General features: G+C 41.5%; 2 protein-coding genes across 5 annotated transcripts; both read left to right on the plus strand.

The window, feature by feature from the left end:
- The first annotated feature begins 15 nt into the window (after positions 1-15).
- On the plus strand, positions 16-8317 carry ptpn2a (protein tyrosine phosphatase non-receptor type 2a). Of its 3 annotated transcripts, none has more exons than XM_071515853.1 (9): positions 16-190; positions 1269-1359; positions 1466-1566; positions 1749-1847; positions 3325-3462; positions 3693-3902; positions 4648-4812; positions 5392-5603; positions 6364-8317. In XM_071515853.1, the coding sequence occupies exons 1-9, from the start codon at positions 134-136 to the stop codon at positions 6551-6553; spliced, it is 1263 nt and encodes a 420-aa protein (XP_071371954.1). In that variant the 5' UTR covers positions 16-133; the 3' UTR covers positions 6554-8317. The 3 variants fall into 3 exon arrangements, with proteins under 3 accessions (XP_071371954.1, XP_071371953.1, XP_071371955.1); XM_071515852.1 differs by having other exon boundaries at positions 4648-4809; XM_071515854.1 differs by having other exon boundaries at positions 4648-4809; positions 5395-5603.
- Positions 8318-9245: 928 nt separating this feature from the next.
- cep76 (centrosomal protein 76) lies at positions 9246-20068 on the plus strand. 2 transcript variants are annotated; one of them, XM_071515857.1, is made up of 13 exons: positions 9246-9407; positions 10901-11059; positions 11357-11441; positions 11555-11779; positions 12074-12259; positions 12790-12887; positions 13235-13363; positions 13760-13951; positions 16247-16413; positions 16995-17154; positions 17851-18024; positions 18667-18884; positions 19650-20068. In XM_071515857.1, the coding sequence occupies exons 1-13, from the start codon at positions 9345-9347 to the stop codon at positions 19786-19788; spliced, it is 1995 nt and encodes a 664-aa protein (XP_071371958.1). In that variant the 5' UTR covers positions 9246-9344; the 3' UTR covers positions 19789-20068. The 2 variants fall into 2 exon arrangements, with proteins under 2 accessions (XP_071371958.1, XP_071371957.1); XM_071515856.1 differs by having other exon boundaries at positions 10901-11056.
- Positions 20069-21219: the final 1151 nt, after the last annotated feature.

A 21219-nucleotide genomic window follows, 5' to 3' on the forward strand; every position in this document is an offset into this window, starting at 1 on the left:
GACTCCCCGCAGGGATACCCAGGGTTAGACAGACTACTGTCTAGATGGCTGTCAGAAAGGAGTAACTTGGCGAACGGCGTTGCAAACACTCTATGATCATCTAGCAAGTGTGTCGGGGCACTAATACAAGAAAATGGAGCAAGAATTTGAAGACATAGATTCGTCCGGGCGATGGCAAAACCTCTACAATGTAAGTCGCGACACAGGGCCTCTCATGCGTTTCTATGACGATCGGTTGCTAACTAGCTAGCTAATTTGATAGCTAACGTTGGAAAGCTAACTAGCTTTGCCAACGGTGGGTTATTCTGTCCCTTTAGAGAACTAATTTAATTGGGTGATAGACTTCAACACATTGTGTACCGGTGATAGTTACATGCATGGTGTCAAATAACGTTTGGTCAGACTGAAGAAGACTGGGAAGCCAGTAAACCGCGTTAGCTATCGCTGACTTCCGTAGCTAGTAAGCTAAAACGTGCAGCACCACAGTCAGGTTAGCATGATGCTGGCTGACGCTAGCAAACGTCAATTGCAGTTTCTGAGAACTCATCAGGACTTCCAGAGAAAAGCGCATGCTTTACCACCAGCTGTCTGACTCTCTGGAGTCAGGTCAGAGGCGCTGCTTTGAACCCAACTTTTTAGTTTATTACATTTCTGTTCTGGTTTAACTTTAGAATGATCCAGCCGTATACACTAACTAGTGAATAACATTTATCTCGTGAGTCTTAGCATTTACGAACTCGATTACACTCAGCCTAACTTGACTTGTCTATGTTTCTCTTATTACACAATCAGTTTATGGATTTGGAGCGATTACAAATCCTGTCAGAGCAGCCAGACACATTCTCCTCTCTGCTAGTGGCTCATTAGGGTAGATATATCTTGTATGCGGTAAAGACAAATAATGCAATTTAAGATATAATTTCTTAGAGAAGGGTAGCCATAATGTGTATATTACTGAGTATGAACAGAACATGCATTACTGAGAACTACACGAGCTCTGCTTCATCTATTCAGATTGCCATGTGCATGAGGACTGTAAATATTTTCCTTATGTTTAGGTTATTGTCATTTAGTTCGTATTATTCAATGTAAAAGTGCAGCATGTTAAAATTTTCATCAGTAAAAATGCTTGAATGTGCAAAATTACTGTTTTTTGTCATCTGTCGAAGACATACATATATCTTTGCATCTGTGTCTATCATCGCTGTTGTTCATCAACATCTTGTGATGCCAGTAACTTAAAGTTAATCTTTTTTTCCCCCCAACAGGAAATCCGTAACCAAGCCAGTGAATATCCCTACAAAGTGGCAAAACTTCCAGTGAATCGGAATTTGAACCGATACAGAGATGTCAGCCCATGTGCGTAATATGCGTAAAGCTTTTTATTGTAAATCTGTATTATTTCGAATGTGTGGGGTGTTTTTTTTTTTTTATGATCAATCTTTTGTTGCTCCTCTGGTTTTAGATGATCACAGTCGGGTAAAACTTGAAAACTCTGAAAATGACTACATCAATGCAAGTTTAGTCATGGTGGAGGAAGCGCAAAGAGCTTACATTCTATCTCAGGTGAGGTCAAACGTTGTAAATCAATCATTTTAACAGGCATAGTGTAGACTTTTGCCACAAGTGTATGCTGAATAGTCCTGTAGGCTACTTGCGTAAGAAGTTTTGAGCATGTTACCTGGGCTTTTAATGATGAGTGGAACTTTTTTTTTTTTGAATGATTATTTCTACCTCTGCTTCCCCAGGGGCCGTTGAGGAATACCTGTGGCCATTTCTGGCTGATGATCTGGGAGCAGTGTTCCAAAGCTGTTATAATGCTCAACAGAGTGATTGAAAAGGGATCTGTGAGTACACTTCATCATCTGCCTTAAATGGACAAGCAGAGTCCCGCTGATCATCGATTCTTACATCTTTCTCTCTTCGTCTCCATTTGTTCAAAGTTATGGGAGACATGATCCACTCTTGATGTTGACCCATGTCAAAGTGTTTTTCTTCTTAAGTCTGAGTTTCTTCTCTGCAATATGTAATGGTTTCAGTAAGTGTAATGCAGCAGGATTGGAGAAAGTGTTACATTTTTGTGGCTATCTCAACTCTCATATGGGGAAATGCCTTTCACAGAACGTACTCCTCATATTTTTCACCTTCAGGTTAAATTCGATGAAGTCAAATTGTATCCTATCCCATTGGACCTGATCAGGGATCTTAGATTGACACTAACAGTGAAAGGCTGGAAAAATATGAGCCACTGTGGACTTAAGTGTTTAGGGATCGGCTAATTTAAATCAAATAGGTGCATTCAAGAACATAACTTCAAAAGAAATGCCAACAATTTGCATTTCTAACGTAACTGCTTTGTTCAGTGCTGTCTTTATATCCTTGAATGTCGGGTTTACCTTGTTTCGCCTAACCCAGGCGAAACAACCTAACCCTTCGCCTAACCCTTCCCTGCTTTATCTGCATTGACAAGAAATTTCCCTTCACCATGTTTCTGAAAAATAATCTTAATAATGGCGGTCCTCAATATCTGTGTTGAACAATTATTTTAAGCATAAAATGATTAACGTTGCCTAAAAGTCCTTGTTTTATATAGTCAGGGTTATAACTACTGTTCAGTATAACCACCTTTAGGGTTAGGCCTGTTACATAGTAAACGCCAGGAAAGCATATGCTAACGCAAGTTCTCGACATGCGTAAGTCTGCTTACATAGTACATACACATCCAGCAGCTTCCTAGAGCTCTTCGAGGTAATACCCCATTTATCCACAAGGGGGAGCAAAGCCACTAGTCTAGAGCATTGGCATATGAGCAGGGAGTTACAGTAATGGATATTGTAGAGGAATATGTACTTGTATACGTTCTCCATCGCAGTCAAAAGAAAGAGTTGAAAAGAAGATGGTACATACGGCTTTTAAACAGGCCGAGAATGCAAAATGGGAAAAATTATTCTCCTGTTTTCTGTTTACACTGAAAATACTACTGACAGTATTTGCGTGTAGTGCCTCTAGCGGAAAGGCAGTATACGTTATCGTTGCGTTACAAAATTTGGATTACACATTTTACTATGCAAGAACATGAGACACGCCCCTTGCATAGCTCTTTCCATTGTTGCCTAGGTTGCTTGTGTAGACTATATAACGGGCTAAAGACATGATGAAATGTGTTTTTTTGTTGGTAGCATTTTACATTGATAGGGGAGATTTTTGGGTGAAGATGAATGAATTCAGTTCAAAACATCACTCCAAAGTAAACCCATCCTTCAGAAGACACTAAGCATGTGGCCTCCTGTCCCAGACTAAACTCATTTATTCTCTCCTCAACAGGAAAAGTGCGCTCAGTACTGGCCCACCACAGAAGAGCAACAGATGTCTTTCACAGACACAGGGTTTGTTGTGAGGCTAGTTTCAGAGGAGGACCAGTCCTATTATACAATCCGAGTGCTGGAACTGCAGAACACAAAGGTGAGCATGTGAGGGAAACTATCAGATGAATGTACTGTGATAGGGTGACAGTTCTCAGAGATGTCAAATTTATCTTGGTGAAATTGACTACCTAAGTCCTGTTATTTTTCCCCTGCTGAATTTTCAGTTCTGTAATTAAACCACACCAAGGCAAATTCTTCAGTCATGGAATTCACTTAACAAATAAAGATATTCGGGGTCTGACCAACATCACTTGTTCCCTGGTCCAGACAGGGGAGTCGAGGGAGATCTACCACTTTCACTACACCACGTGGCCTGACTTCGGCGTCCCAGAATCTCCCGCCTCCTTCCTCAACTTCCTCTTCAAGGTTCGGGAGTCGGGCTCATTGGGTCCGGAGCACGGGCCCTCGGTGGTGCACTGCAGCGCTGGGATAGGACGCTCGGGGACCTTCTCCTTGGTGGACACCTGCCTGGTCCTGGTGAGAACGGGGAGGGGAAATGTCACCGCAGGCAGCGAACCTGAAAGGGAAATATTGTTTGATTTTGAGATTGAGAGCAAAGAGGGAAAACACTACCCAAGAGATTTAAGCTTTGGCAAGAGGGTCAGGTGGGATGCTGATGTTGGCTTTACAACCTTTTGATCTGTCAGCTGCATAAGGACCAGCTGTGGCATGCAGGTATTGTAGTAATAATAAAAAAAAAAATAATAATAAAAGAGGGGGGAACTGTGCTCACTTACCATTTTTACTTAGACGGTACATTTGAAATGTCATTGAATTTTTACATTGAAGCAGAAAGGGAAAATGTCTCTTAGTGTTTAGGTAATGTCTCTTTTTGCCATCCATGTTTTGAATTTTCCTTTTCTACAGAAAAATTCTAACTTCAAGGTGTGGAAAGACTGGAAATATATGTAAAATGAATTTGGCAATTTCCAGGTCTTGATAAGTTTTGAAATGTAATGAAAAAGTTTGGAAAAGAATGGAAAAATGTTGTTGTGCTGTCCCTAAACGTCAATCAAAATCTTCAAATCAAGAAATTAAGGTATTCAGGAATTTTGAAACTGAAACTGTGCAGGAACCTTGAACCTCTCAGTCACATACCTGAATAGGTAGATGGTATGGGCCTCAGTTGAGTAGGCCAAAGTTGACCAGTATTTTGTCCAAACACAAGCTTAGCTACACATTCTTTTCAGCTGTATTCTAAACATGTTAATCTGTTGTGCAGATGGACAGGAGGAAGGACCCGTCATCAGTGGACATCCAAAAGGTCCTGCTGGACATGAGGGAGTACCGCATGGGTCTGATCCAGACCCCCGACCAGCTGCGCTTCTCCTACATGGCTGTCATCGAGGGAGCCAGGCTCATCCTGAAGGACAGCTCGACACAGGTAGCTCAATCACAGGAACGGGGATCACGATTGTATCTTTTATTATATGAGGGGCAGTATGACCTAGAGAAATTGTCCCATACTCAAAAGGTCATGGGTTCAATCCCACAACAGCTAATGTCCACCAACAGCCATGTGTCCTGCTGAAGTGCCCTTGAGCAGGACACTTACCCCCTTCCTGCTCAAGTCATTTTAAGTGGCTTTGGATAAGGGTGTCATCTACTGCCTAAACTTTAAATGTAATGTAATCTATTTTATATGTAGCTATTTTATAATCTGCACTCTCAGCTACTCCCAATGTACTGCCACCTTTGAAAATGTCTGAGCTATATATTCTTGCTAAAGTGTACAAACTAAAACCGTATTAAAGCAGAGGTGGCTTTGACAATCTTGAGTGGTCAGAAATATTTCAGTGGCTGACAGCTGTAATGTCCCACTAAGCAGTAGTGTTTTCTTTCTTTTGACAACAGATTGTCTTTGTTCAGCGCTCCTCTGAGATGCTCTTTCTCTCTCTCTGTCATGCATTGTGAGAACATGCTTATCCTTATGTGTCGTGCCTTTGTGTCTCTGTGTCCCCTGCAGCAGAACAAGCGGAGAGTGGTGTTCAGAGATGACTTGGAGCCAGATCTGCCCCCTCCCCCGCCACCGCCCAGACCTCACCTCAACGACAACAGGCCCAACGGCCAGCCGGGACCCTGCCTGGAGCCGGAGGCCGCCTCAGGAGAAGACCGGCCAACAGTCGAACCGGCCGACACACTCGGGCCAGACCACGGCCTGGCAGAGGGCTCTGGGCCGTAAGTAGCACAGCTCACCACTTCTCTAGGCGTGGGTAGATGAAACTAGTTAAAGTCACGACATGCTGCAGAAATTAATTTCAGCAGGTTCATACACACAAAAGGACATGTTTGCGGGAAAAACGAAGAGCTGCACTGACTTTGGACTCTGCAGTGTGCACAGGCTTGCTGGCCGAACTCGTCAAATCCTTCGCAGTGTGACCGTCTGCAATTGGTCTAAAATATCACATGATTGGTTGTGTTGCCTTGTGGAAAAGCATCTCCATTTCAATGCCTTTGTTTCCATCTCTGTGCTAACATCTGGTGGTCAACTCTTTCTAAAGGAATCATTTGGAGGATATCTGCTCCTTCATGGCCGATCACGGCTTCTAAATCCTCATATTCCTTCAGCTGCCTTTGTCACTCTTTCACTGCAGCTATAGTTCTGAATTTATGTCACCACTATTTCTGGTTTCCCAAGGTTACATTTGCCTCTTTAATCTTCATGCACCCCCACTCACATGGAGTGTAAATAAATGAAAAATAGAAAAGAAAAGCTGCAACATGTATACACAAATTTGTATGCAGTGCCATGTTCGACTGTGTTTCCAGTCAGTTCGGCTTCATTTTGGTTTAAGATTACTGTTTACACTCAGAGAAACTGAACCCTGAACCTGTAGTATGACATTTTTATGTAATAAAACTTTCATACGCAGTGCATGTGATTGATCGGCTCCTCACAATATTGCGCGCTGACTGCTTATCCTTGTCATCCTTTCAGCCTGCGAAAGCGGCACCGCGAGGAGAGGATCGCCAGCACCACACAGAAGGTCCAGCAGATGAAACAGAGACTGACCGACTCGGAGAGGAAAAGAGAAAAGTGGCTGTACTGGAGGCCGATTCTACTCAACGTAGGCGCCGGGGCAGCCTTGGCCGTCGGCCTGCTGGTGTGCTGGATCTACTCCCAGTGAAAAACTCTCTCTGTCACTTAAAACTGACTCTTATTTTGCACCAGTACCTGGGATTAGGTACTTTCTCTTTAAGTAGATTTAGATGGTAATTTGTGCATAACTGGGGGTATTTATTTCTTAAGGTCAAAATGCCGGAGCGCTAGATCAAATGAGTGTGTGTATATTTTTCATGTAAGATCTTAACAAAAATAGTAACATCTCAGGATCTTGGTGCCAGCACGATGATTTAATTTTTTTTTTTCTTTTGGTCACTATTGATGAATGTACTGTATCATAACAAAAACGCTTTGGAAAAAACTTACTAAAGGTGCAGTACAAAGAAAAAGAATAATCTGACAATTTTATTTTTGCATTCTTTATTTGTAAAGGTCAGATGTTTATTGATCATCTGTGGACATGTTTTACATCTTGCATTTCAAACGGTGTGCGCTGACTTTCCATCCTACCACAGATGCGTAGGAAGTTGAGACTCCAGAGCCGACAGGTCAGCTACAATAGAGTTTTTTTTTTTCTAGAATGGAATTTGTTCTGTGTTTCATGCATGCATTTAGAAGTTTTCCAGAGCACCTCTTGTTCTTCCATTCGCGTCAGCAGGGCACGCCAATATGGCCAGATATATTTTTGTGTGACCGGACGGTCACTTCTGGTCAGTTGCCTTGCTGATGTTTCAAACTCTGCTAGAATGTTATTCCTTTTTTTATTTTCTATTATACGAACACATTTTCATAGGTTTTAGTTCTCACGTGGATCAAACGAGTTGTGGGGTCCCTCGCTGCCTAGTGCGTGTATTTACCCACTGGTTGGGTTCATGTGTGTATTTTCAGGTTATCCCACTGTTGTCGTTTGGGGAAAACAAAGCAAAGCTGTCCGTTTCGGTAAGGGATTCAGTGTGGCGAGCTGTTTGTTGAGGAATCCCTTGGTTGTACTCCCATCATTCGGAATGTATTTTCTATTGGGTTTTTGACACAACTGACACCCGCATTACAAAGTGATACTAGTCGCAGTAGTTTTGCGTTGGTCTCTCAGCATTGCAGCATTGAATACATTTTTGTTGTGTGACTTCTTCATTTGAAAATTGTGCCCATAGTTTCACCAGATTGGTTTTAGATTGTGGGACCAATACAAAGCTAAAGCTATGATCATAGTGCAATTTACAGGTTTGAGCAGAGCACCTTGCATTTAAATTTTAAGTTATGAAACGGCAAATTAGATGGCAAACACACGAGTCTGTATTTATTAGTTTGCTGGTTGGGATACTTTTTAATGTGCCTTGAAGTGAGTCAAATGGTTCCTTAGGAAAATGAGCGCTGCAAGGTTTCCTACTATGACCAATATAGCAAAACCAACTCCATACAGTACCGTGAGCTGTCATTGCCCAGACTAGAGAGTAACATGTTTGCACTGCATTGAATAATATGCAGCAAGTGGAGTTGTGATACAGTTAAGAGTTGTATCAAAGTTGATTGCACACCAAATGTGTCATTAGCATGTACTAACTCCTTGAGATGAAATGATTGATTGTTCTCAGACACTGGATATTTACCCCTATTGGATGTGGCTTTTATTCGATTCTTATTTAACCCAGAAAAGACTTTTTTTTTTTTTTTTTTTTTTTGACCATGACATTCCATTCATTTTTTGTTTCCACATAAGATTCAGGGGAGTTTTGTACACTGCTAAGCTGCAGTGACAACATAACAGATGGTGTTTTGAAAAGCAAACAAAATATGAACTACTTCTTAAATAAAATATTCCTCTTTTATAACAAAACATGCTTGTCTGATTGTATGTTTTTTTGGGGTTTTTTTTTCATAGCTGCTTCAGAAAAGCCTACAGTCAGTCCACCCCATCCACTCTCCCCATCCACTCACTGCTGTGCAGTGTTATAGTCATAATTTCATTTTGACCATGAGTTGAATCAATGCAAGCCAGACTGGATGCCTCTCACCATGGATTCCAGGAACTGATTCAATATTTCAAGAAGAGGCCTTGCTCATATTGACTGCTGTAGTAATTTCATTTTCTCTTGCCTATGGGCCAGGGTTGGATTGGAGTGTGTGAAGGAGGATGAAAGACTTTTTGTTCCATTACTCACCACTGAAGGAACATTACACATTTTGTAGATTCCATGGTGGGAGATAAACAAATGTTTTCTCTCTTTGATTATCTAGTTGTCTATGAAGTCTAGGATGTAAGCAAAAAATAAATCAAAATATTGTTATAAATAATATAAAAATTGATTGATTTCATATAGGCTACACATCAAAATAATATCAGTGGGAAAGCTGATCTTATAATTTACAGACCTGTCACTTGAGAGTAAAAACTACAATCGGAACTACAAACTGGTCCTTTACTGATTGTCGCAGATCGCTGACGACATTACTGCTTGCAGGACAATTCCTGAATGAAATGTCAAATGTTACATCAATTGAAAGAAATAAAGATGAAATAAACATTCCTTGCAATAAAATGTCAAAATAATGGTATCATATTCGACACGTATTATTTTTGTTTCAGGCCTAAATTGTTAACATTTTGTTTTTTACCGGAGCAGGTTTTCAGGCACTGGAGTAGACGTGTTCCCGCTTGCTTTTCCGCCACAGTTTGGTTTAAACTGACAGTTGTTTCTGTCAGGACTTCGCTGGAAGTTGGGTTGTGTTTTATACGTCAAATGCATACTAGTAACAAATATAGCAAATAACAAAACATTGTTATTCGTCGTTCCTCTTAGTAACCCCAACTGCTAACTTGGCTAGCCCCAGAAGCCTGCCGGGGCTCAGCTGCTGCCATGTCTCTGCCTCCAGAGAAAGCCTCCGAGCTGAAGCAAATCATTCACAACCATCTGATTAAGGTGAGCAAACAAGACTTCTACTGCATCACCTTCATCTCTAGAGATACTTGCATTGTTAAATACTGCACTGCTATACGCCACAGAATTAGCTAGGTAACGTTAGCTTCATGCTTTTCTGAGTATGGCAAAGTCCCAGCCCTGGTACGTGCAGTTTTCTTAACGCCAAACTCAATTCAAAGACCTGGCAGTTTAGTGTTTCCCTGCTTATCGGCAAACATACACACTTGATATATATCATGACGTAAGACCTTTTATGAATAGTTGGGGCAAATTCGGCATGTAGATAGTCCAGCAAGCAACACTTAATATCTATAAAATGTCAACATATATAATTGGTTCGCTTGTTATTCCCACAGTCTTCTTCCACCAATATACACCATGGCTGCAGCGAGCAGTGAATCGATTTTAAGATGAAATTTTAAGTTGAAATGTATTGAAATTGGGTGCTGCTTAGTGGATCATATGTAAGCCAGGTTCTGCCAGGTATGTACCTTTGCTTATATGCAAGGACACAAAAAATGTGTGTGGCTGGTGTGACGTTCTCAGCATAGAAGAGAGAACGGCAGAGCAAAGTCCCTGCATCTAATATCAGGAGCTTAAATCAAATGATATATGGGGACAAAGTGGAGCCATTACTAATGATTGGCAAGATATATTTGGTCAAATTATTAGAAGTAGGCTGATGAGTGTGGTGTAAATGAAAGGTGAGTAAACTATGACCTAAAGTCACTGATCATCATAAGGCAAACAACTAAAAATCAATTATATTTCATAAAAGCATTAATTTATGTGTTCTTATCAAATGGGAGTCTGTGGTCTAATGCGTATCTATTTGGGGTTCCTTGGTATGGAAAAAGTTTGGGAACCCCTGATATAGGGGACTCCTAGGCTACTCCTCTTGACTGATACGAATGAGCAATGCTGCGTTTGTACACTGAGCACTAAAACAAAGATATAAGTCAACAGAGAGACAGACAGTTGTGACTCATCTGATGTTGTGGCTACTTCTGACACAAAGACATGGTCAACATTGGTGTTCCTAGGTAATATAATTTATGACCTAGCAAATACTTAAATCCTTCTGTCCTTGCCCATAATAGTACAGCTTGTGTATATGTGACAAATGTGACAAAGGATAGACCAAGGCCTGTAATTGAGAGAAGCATAAGCTATTTAGAAGATAGATTCATTCTAATTTGTTCACTATTTCACCAATTTTTTTTAACATTAGCTAATTTACAACCCTTTGCTATGGAGTGGGGACGGATAGCCAGACAGACTCAATCCACATTAAATAGAAAAGAGTCTAGCTTAAGTTAGATACATTAGATAAACATTACAGCAGGGGATGACTACAAAATCCCAAATGAGTGAGCTGTGAAATGACAGTCGTGAACTTGTTTTAATTTTATTTAACTGACGGACCTGGGAACCCTGTTTTACAGTGCACATACAATGCAATTGATACTGAAGTGTTGTTCTTTGGTTGTCAGATGGATATCCATGGGAAGATCCGAGAGGTGCTGGCTGATACTGTGAGGGAGGATCAGAGTCCAGGACATCAAACTCTCTCTGAGGCAGATTTCCTACACGCTCTGCAGCGCAGGGGCATCATAGATGATGTGATGAAGGACCTACACTTTGCCAAGGTTGTGCCCACAAGGTTGTGCACCTTGACAGGCAATTTTAATGGCACAATTTTTTTGGCACTACTTTAATTCAGTCAATTCAGAATTTAAATTGACTTTTGGAAATAGCAACTCTTATCAATATTTTCAATATTTTAATACAAATAGTCCTCACCGAATTGATTGAATTGAACCCAGTTCAAGATAACTACTTCTCCATTTTATAAGGATGTCTATAGCGAAACTTGATTGAGTGTTAAAACCCTTTAAAATCACCTGCTGACCACTCTGTACTTCTGTCATGTTGGTTTGATTTGATAGGAAGTGACGACAGACGCTGACAAAGGATCTCCTTCAAAGCCTGCTACTCACTTCATTGACAAAGACCTGACTCAGTTGAAGAAAAGTAAGAAAAATAATTTACAAGCTCAAATGAACCCAGATAATGGCATGGCTTCACGTCAGGTGTCCTTGTTTGTGTTTGAAATGATAGTGAAGACGTTTTCCTCTTCCTCTCAGCCAACATTGACCCAGCCCGGCGGTACCTGTATCTCCAAGTGCTTGGTGGTAAGGCGTTTCTGGAGCATCTCCAGGAGCCAGAGCCCTTACCTGGTCAGGTGTGCTCTACCTTTACACTCTTCCTGCACTTCCGCAACCAGAGGTTTCGCTCAAAGCCAGTGCCGTGTGCCTGTGAACCTGACCTGCAAGAGGGCTTCCTCTTAGAGATCCATAGAGATGGCATGGGTACATGTTGTCTATTAAACTATTCCTTAGTATAAAGGATGGATACAAGGGCAATATGTTGAGGCAATGTAAATGAGCAATTTTGGCATCAATTAGGACCAACAGTTGGGAAAAATCCAGACACAGCAAATGTAAAAGCTTTCATGAACTGGCTATAGGTTGAATCACTATTGTGTTATATAAGTGACAGACATCATTATTATTATTATTATTATTATGTATAAGAAGTATGAAAAGTAGCAGATTATTACTTTAAACCTGTTGATTAATGCATTCTGTATGATGATATTGCAGGAGAGGGCAGTAAGATGGCGGATGCCACCACCATGCTTTCAATCTGTGACCCGGTTCACCTGGTGCTGATCAAGACGGACACCTCCAGTGAGACAACGCTGCTCTCCTCCTACTTCCTGGACTGGAGGACCGTCCTCAGCTCGCTCAGTGGGAGGACCTGCATCGCTGTGGAGCTGATGGGAGTGGGTGAGGAAGGATCATTCTAATGCAACTGAATGGAAGAGTGGTTGTGTTTCAGTTAAAGTATCGTTTTTAGCATTTTTTTAACTTAGAGCTAACATTACTGAATGTAGTTATTATGTAAATCAAAACTGTTGCATCTAATAAAATCACTGTAATAGCTACAAAGCCACTGGCTGCCAATTATACCAGTGTGAACCATCTGAATTTGAAGTAGAAATATGAACCACCAGAAGTATATTTTTCACAAATTCATAGCCAGCAAATAAACCTGTTAAGCTGCTAAATTTGTGTAACATAGTTAATTAGTAAGTAAATGGTGGAAAAACAAGATATGTGGAAAACCTCTGCCGTTTGCCAGTCTGTTCACAGCTCTCAATGACATGGCAACAGCTTTCAGTAACAGCAGCTCTGTGTGTGTGTGTGTGTGTGTGTGTGTGTGTGTGTGTGTGTGTGTGTGTGTGTGTGTGTGTGTGTGTGTGTGTGTGTGTGTGTGTGTGTGTGTGTGTGTGTGTGTGTGTGTGTGTGTGTACCAGGAAGTGAATGTAAAGTACCAGCTGGTGTTTTGAATGTCAGTCTGGAGCTCTATCCTCCTCTGACAGAGACTCTGAGCGCTGACATCATCACTACACAGGTCAGGATACTGGAGTCTCTCTACCTTTCTGTCTGTTCATTCGTCCTTAATTATTCATTGATGGACTGACTCACTGTGGACTAATGCATTTTTGAGGGAATTAATGAAGTAATTAGCAAAATTCTCAGAATTAATTTACTCTTGAATTTATCCGTTCAGTAATACTGTTGTGATTCAAGCCTCTGTAGATACATCTGTGACGGGACGTGCACTTTAATCACATTTCTGCATTCAATCTTTAACATTCAAGTTACTGTCTACATTTGCACCCATCCTAGATTACAGCATTGGGGATAGCTACATCAGAAACTGTGTTTAGTAATTGTCATGATGCATTTCCCATCCAGCAATCACTGGAACGGCAGAAGACTGCAGAGAAGGAGCGGCTGTTCTTGGTTTATGCCAAACAGTGGTGGAGGGAGTTCCTTGAGATTCGCCCATCACACCAATCCAAAATGGTCAAGATCTTTGCACAGGTTGGCGCAAGTTTTCATTTATAGTGCTTTGCATGAAAAATGAAACCATTATATCCCATACTTTGCTTATTTTTTTATAACCCAAATTTAACCAGGTAGTTTCAACAAGAACTTTCTTCACTTATTTACAACAAAACCTGGGGAACAAATAGCAGGGAGACAGAGTGTTACACATGTACACACACTCTCACCTGGGAGTTGCTCAGAACAATCTCATTCTTTTGCTTTTGGCTTCTGAAGCAGGTAGTGGTTTATTGTTTTCATGGTTTGGGAAGAGAGCTTCTTGTTTTCCTAGCCAGTTTAGGGATTATGAAACCCGTGACCTTCCTCTTTGACCCCCTTTGATTCCTATTTTGCTCCATGCTTCCTCTGGGTGTGCATCTGTGTGGTCTGCAGGATGAGAATGGCGTCAACAGGCCGGTGTGTTCATATGTGCGTGTCCTGCGGGCAGGCCGGCTCCTGGAGAGCCCCCGGCAGGCGGCCCGCTTCGTCAGCCTGCTGGCCCACGAAAAGGCTCCCGTGGTTGGAGGAGGAGGAGGCAAGCAGGAGCAGTGGTGCACGCTAATGGCTTTCCTGTGTAGAGGCAAGGTAAGGAGAATCTCCCAGCTAAGGAACACAACATAGAAGGACTCACATTTTTCAGACGTCAATGTCCTTGCTTGACTGCTTAATCCTCATCCCCAAAGACAGACGTAAGGCCTGAGGATAAAACTAAACTTTCCATCCTTCCCTGGTAAAGTAGCTGTGGTTGAAGTGGTACATAGTCCGGTCTTTGCTCTCTAGGGGAATCAGTGAAAAGTTTGTAGAGTGTCTCCCGCTCGCCCAGCTGAGTCTCTGCTGAAGTGCTGGAGTTACCAGTCGAATCCACAGTGAAAAAGATCTTCCACACACACACAGATCCATACACTTTACATTTATTTTATTTATATAATAAATCTAAATTGCATGGATGTAAGTGTGTGGAGGATCGTTTTCTCTTTAGTGGAATGGAAATTAAAAAATGTGTTTTTAAATGAAATTAAACTAAAAATGTATAGAGATAAATTCTCTTTTGTATGACATCTCCTCTGACAAGAGATCTCATTCAAGATCCTGAAGTGAGGAGTTTCAGCAAGTTTTAGCTATATTACTTTTTTAAAATTATGTTTGGCACAGAAGGCTGTAGAGTAAGTGAAAGGCACGCATCCAAACTCTCCATTTGGCCTAGCTTGAAGAGAACAGTAATATTGTTTTTGTTAATAATTCTCCTTTCCTCTGTCAAATTGTGTAAACAGTTTGGATATATCTAACGGATCTAATGAGTAGAAATTTCCAGAGCCGATATATTATTATAATAATAGTCTGTCTTTATATATTAATACTAGCACTATTACTACCTGGTACTACTACTAAGTTAAAAAAGTAGCAATAATAAATAGTAATACTGTTATTATTTAGTACAATGTAGTTGATGTAGTTTTGAATTTAAAAAGGTGGGTACACTATGACCTCCAGTCACTGATGATCATAAGGTAATATAAATAAAAAATCAATATAACAAAAATATAATAAAAGAAACAATATAAAAAAAAAAAAAAAATTTCTTTTCAGAAAATCATTGTGCTTTGCCCCCCCTTAAAAGGCCTTATCCTCATATAACTTATATCAGCTTGGCACTACTTACCATGAAGTATACTATGAATTAATGTCACAAAGATTTATGTCAGCCTAAGAAGCTGGGTAAACTCTATTGCGCAAATACGCAGGCGAGTTTAGCTGGCTTTACTCTCCACTGCATTTCTGAGTACAGCTGATTGTATCGTTTCTAAGAAAGAGGGATTTGTGCAGAGTTGACTGACTGATGCATTTTCATCTGTAGACTAGATACTGGGGAATTTCCCAGACCACCACAGGATAAATGTTCCCTGCCTCTCCTCCCCTCCTCTGTGCGCGGCTGGCAGACAGACACAACACAACTCTCACAAAGTGGCCCTTGTCAGCTGTGATTTATGAGTTTCATTCCAGGGAAAATTAATTTAGCCTCGTCAGTCCCCAGCCTGTTCCGACGCTGCCGTCCATATTAGCACTTCTGGGGAACATCTATCATTCTGACTTCCCCATAGCCCAAGCCAGCAACACAGCAGCAGCACAAGTCCCCAGCTCAACCCAGGCCTCTTTACTGGAAAAGTTGTACTACTGAAATAAGAGTTGCTTACTGTCATGGACAATTTGACAACAACAGAGACCGTTTCCTTTCCAGCAGACTTTTCTTGTGTGTGTTCAACACTTTTTGGTTGCTGTGAGAACAGGACATTGTATTTCTGGTTAAACAGACCTGTGTAGTGACATGATGAATGTAGACAAGCAAATTTCTTGGCTCGGGGACTAATGGAGATGGTGTGAAAAAGGCAGCAAAATAATCTTGGCAGGATATCCTTACATTAATCCTTAAATTTTTTAAATCTGTTTAAAAATGTGCAGAAAAGATAAGAGAGACTAAGTAAGAGTCTATGAAGTAAGGCAAGGTTTGACCTGGTTTGACCCCAAATCTTTACAGCATTCCAGAGAATCCAATGGAGAGTGACAGTAAATGTGGACAAACAAAGAGTCTTATAGTTTATAGAGTGTGGAAAAAGAACCTGTCGCAACCTCACAGCTCCACAAAGGTTCATGACTCATGGTGAACTGAAGAAAGTTTAATAATTCAGCAACTCTTGGAGAACAATTCACAAAGCTTTAATGTTTAAAACAAATGTGTTATGACTGTAAGAGCCTTCATCAGGGTTAAGAGAATTGCATGCATTATAGACAGTAAACTAGCATGATGTGGATGACAGTTTCCACATTTCCCCACTGAAGGCGAAGCCGTCAAAGAGTTATGTTTGCCCTGTGTTTTGCCTACAGGGCGACTGTGAGGACCACGCCGCCTTGCTGTGCAGCCTCCTGCTGGGCTTCGGCCTGGATGCCTATGTGTGTGTGGGCACCAAGGCCAAGGTAGGGCCACACACCTGGGTCATGACCCGCGGCACCGACGGGACCATCACCTTCTGGGAGAGCCTGACCGCACACAGGTCAGATTTGTTTTTCTTTACCGCAGTATCGTGTCGTTATACAGACACTCTGCGATGGGAGGTGGCCACCTGATAACTCTAATGACCACTCTCACCACCCCCTTCTAAACTCTGACACCCAAACTAGGTTTCTACAAAGGTGCTCTCCCAAATAGCACAAGGGATAGTCACATTGGATTCGGTGTATTAGTAAATGCAATACATCATTGACATTGTATGTAATGGATGCTTTCAACATTGAAGAAGAATGAGAAGAGGCCTACTTCAAAGACGGGTGTGAGTGTACATCTGCTTTAGGCAGGCCCTCCAAAATTTAGCATTTTGAGTTTTTCTGTAATTGTTACAACCAACAAAAGAAATTCATGGAAAAAGCTAACTTTATTGTGATAAAATCTCAGTAATTCTTTACCTCAGCCAAGGCCATTATGTTTTTGCCCTTGTTAGTTAGTTTGTCTGTCTGTCAGCAGGATATCTCAAAAACTTATAAACAGATTTCTGTGAAATTTGGTGGGCAGATAGGCCTTGGGCCAAGCAACAATTGATTTGATTTGAGTGGGCTTGTTTTCCGTCTGTATGGTCAGGTACCTCCACCAGGCCATAGACCCTGAAGCCCCGCCCCTAGCGCCCCAGCCCAAACCCTCCTCCCCCTACCGCACCGTGGGCTGCGTCTTCAACCACCAGACCTTCCTGGCCAACTGCCAGCCCTCCGACGCTGTGGAGCTCTGTGTCTTTGACTTCCAGGTAGGAGCGCGGTATACCTCACTGTTTCCCCCTAAAACTGAGAAGGCGGGGTGGGAGCTACAATCCTGCCTAAGTGAATTTAATTTGTATTTGTTTCAGTGAGGAAGAAGTAATTTTTTTATTTTTTATTTTTTATTTTTTATTTTTTATTTTTTATTTTTTATTTATGTCATCTTCTATCCTATTATTTTTATTATTTCACTATTCTCATCTTTATATCTTATGGTTCCTAATTGTTTTTCCTCATTTTATGAGCATAATGTTTGCTTTTATTTGATTGTTAAAGCAATTTGTGTGTTTTGAAAAAGTCCTACAGAAATGTTATTCTGTTGTTATAAAATAACATAAATAGATAATGTAACCAACACAGATGTAACTCACGCACTGTTCACATTCATTTAATTTCCAGGCATTAAGTTAATTATGTTAACTGTCAGGCAGGTGGAATTTGTTTTGGTGCAGGTGAGCATTTTCATTTACACTGTGTATCAGCTTGGTAGAGATAAAGGTGTAATCAACCTGATAGTGATGACTGTAAGTCAGACTGGGCAGCTTGTGCAGGGCAGCTGCCAGGTGTGGATGTACGCAAGCGCGCTCAGTCAACTTATCCTGGATAAAGATTTTTTTAAATTCACTCTAAGTAATAGTGTCAGCTAAATGTTTATATTTTAAACAATCTCTTGGTCTTTCCTTCAGAACCAGTCTCGGTGGAAGGCGATGAGCGAGGAGGCTCTGAAGTCCGTCTGTGCCCTAGGCTCCACCACCTCTCTGCCCCCTCTGCCTCCTCTCTGTGCTCCCTCTCTGGAGCCTGCCGCTGCCAGCAACCAGCTGGAGCTGGAGATGCGCTACCTGGTGTCAGAGCACAGGAAGGTAAAACACAGAGCTGTGTATAGACACCGTTTTTACATTATGTTTCACTCACCTACCGACTGTGCTGAGAGAGAAAGCTGCTGAGAATGTTGCAACAGATGACAACTATGGTTCAAATAGGCCCCCTATGGGCCAAATATCCCCTTTTAGCACAGCAATGCTAATGCGTTTAAAACATAATATATAGGTCCCAAAATCCTAAACTTTCCCTTTAAATTAGATTAAATTACATAACATGATCTAACCTATTCTGAAACTACATAAGAAGTTAAAAGGTACTTGAGTAAGCAGTTCATATTTTAACTGAATCTAACACAATATTCTAAAATGAATTTGAGAAGTTGACTATTTTTACAAATGTAACCATTGATAATTTGAACGTACAGTTTGGTTAATTGGGCTAGTAAAGTCAAACCATACCCTCTGAATGGGTGTTCCTAACTTTGGAACCTAGGAGATCTGTAGAGGAGAGGCTGATTGAGAACCTGAATGAGAAATTTAATCTCTGGACCCTGGTTCTTGACTACATATTTAAACGCTTGTCATATGGTGGCCCATCAGAACATAGCCTGGTGTTATGTCCCAATGTGTAATTTAAGAAACACTGATCTACAGCATGGGCTCTGTGGTTTCCTCCTCCAGGATCTGGAGCTGGCGACAGTATGGGACGACCACCTGTCCTACCTGCTGTCCTCGGCCCTGGCAGCCTACGAGCTGGAGCGCTGCACCGGCGTCTCCTGCGGCAACGAGGAGTTCCAGGACGCGGTGAGGAGGGCGGTGCCGGACGGACACACCTTCAAAGGCTTCCCCATCCACTTCCTGCACCGCAATGCTCGCAGAGCCTTCGCCACCTGTCTCAGGTAAGGGGAGGGAGCAGAATGAACATGGTCTCTGAAAGGAATATTTCAGCAGGCACCAGCAGGGTGGCTTAGTGGTCAGAGAGACTCAAGTGTTCTTGAGCAAGACACTAGGGCTGCTGGTCTGTAGCTGAGCCTGACCTCTGACCTCACTGTGGAGGGGACAAGAGGAATGAGAATAGTAAATAGTAAATACATGCTCGCACGTCCAGTCTCAACACCGTCTAGTGTTTCATTGAGGCAAATCCTGTGTGAAGATGCCCCCACATTCTCCACCAGCACTGACCAACACACAGAGAGCCCAGCTCCGTCCCAAGAACCTAATAAAGTGTCACATTACTGTAGGATACATCACAGGTTCAAACCTGTCTCATGAATATGTCGCACCCTCTCTCTCCCATCTGGGCTATCACTCCCCATTGTCTATACAACACAAAAACCATAAAATAATCACCAAAAATTTAAGTGAAATTTGTCTTTGGTTTTACATTTCTAGTTCATGCATATCCCTATGAGTGTTCATGAACGGAAAGCCACCAATATTGGCTGTTTCAGTTTACCATTGTCATGTCAGTACACATCACTGAGACTGAGGTTTAAAATGTTGATATATTGCTTTTAGGTGAAAAGAAAACTATCTAGATCTGTTTGGTCTGTAACTGGCGTACTTAAATGTCTTCCTTTTGTATATAATTTTATGTTGCTGTAATATGTTTACATCACTTGGTATTATATGCTCTGTATTTGTTGTTGTTGGTTTTTGTGCAGGTCTCCATTCTGTGAGGAGATAGTGTGTTGTCGTGGTGACCATGTGAGGCTGGCGGTCCGTGTTCGGGTGTTTGCCTATCCGGAGAATGCGTGTGCAGTCTGGCTCATGTTCGCCTGTAAATACCGCTCAGTACTCTGATTAATGGACAGACGTTGTATCTTCCCAAACTGTGGGTTGGGACCCAAAATACATGCATGGTAGGAGTACGACAAGGCCTGGACTCAGGATGAGACTAAATTTACTCATTTTGGGTCCTGGGGTGAAAAAGTTAAAGAGCCACTTTGTTGTATCTCTTGCAACTGGATGGCTGGTGAAGCCCCAGACAGTCAAACTTTTCTGTTACCTCGACTCGTGATCTGCCCTCTTTTTTTTGAAAGTGCAGTACACTGATTATTTGTACAGACAACACATTCTGTTTACACTCTGAGATTGTATTTATATATCTATTTTTGTAAATAAATGAAACTTTGTAAATCTGAGTGCAGTTCAGCTGGCATGTTGAAGAATTTGATCAACATTCTCCAGTCGATCATGTTTATGTTTTATTTTCAATCTGAAAAACTAATATTTGATTCAGTTTTCATTTTATTTAATTTTTTTAAAGATTTATTTTAGGCATTTTATGCTTCATTGATAGCGACAGTGTGAGAGAGAGAGACAGGAAGGCATGAGAAAGAGAGAGGGGAGGACACGCAGCAAATGACCCGGGTCACCGTGGGAAGGACCGACCCCCACTGTGCGCGCTCCACTCGGCGAGCCACCGGGGCGCCCCAGTTTTCATTTTATTTTAATGATTTAGACCTGAATTGCTATCTAGGATAAATGATGCCAAAACATGCTAAACATTTCAGTGATGTAGTATATTTATTTGTAATACATTTGTACAGCACTAGATGGCGTGTTAAGATAAATGTTGGCATGCTGAATGCAGTCGCAGCTCTCTCTTCCCACACTGGCCTTGTTCGATACAGTAGACTTGTATGTATAAGGCTTTGAAGAGCGTAATAACTTGGAACACAAATCAGATAATATAACTATCAGCATTCATATTGTTTGACACAGTATATATAGAGGTCCTGGATCCTCTGTAGTCCATCAACACAAAACAATGGCTCTCTACATAGGTGTAAAACGAGATAATACAAAAGAGGCTGAATCATTTAAAACACTTGCTGTAGGGGGAACTGCAGGGCGAGATTTGATTCGAAACACAATTTGAACCTAGTGGTTACGATCTCACTGTGTTCCACAATTTTTCATGTTCGGTGCAGGACAAGCCACAGAGAAGCCGTCTTCTGGCGTCAGAGCCACTGAAAGCCCAAAGGCGAATGTTGACTTCTAAATTGAGTCTGATTGATTGTGAAATTACAGAGAGGGTGAAGTGACAGCAGCTTGGTCGAGTGAGTTATTGTGCGGTTAGGAAAAGTCAACTCGGAAAGTTTTGCCCCTGATTGAAGTGCTGTATTAATTGACATTGTTTTTTATGGAGTGCCGTGCTCTGCTCCTTTGTTTTCCTCTCCTCGCCACATTGTGCAGTGCTGTTTTGAGTTCTGGGGAATCGTTGACACA

This window comes from Centroberyx affinis, unplaced genomic scaffold (assembly GCF_046629955.1).
Source record: "Centroberyx affinis isolate AG114_WGS23_722 - 3 ecotype Tasmania unplaced genomic scaffold, CSIRO-AGI_Caff_v1 ptg000371l_1, whole genome shotgun sequence".
NCBI lineage: Eukaryota > Metazoa > Chordata > Actinopteri > Beryciformes > Berycidae > Centroberyx > Centroberyx affinis.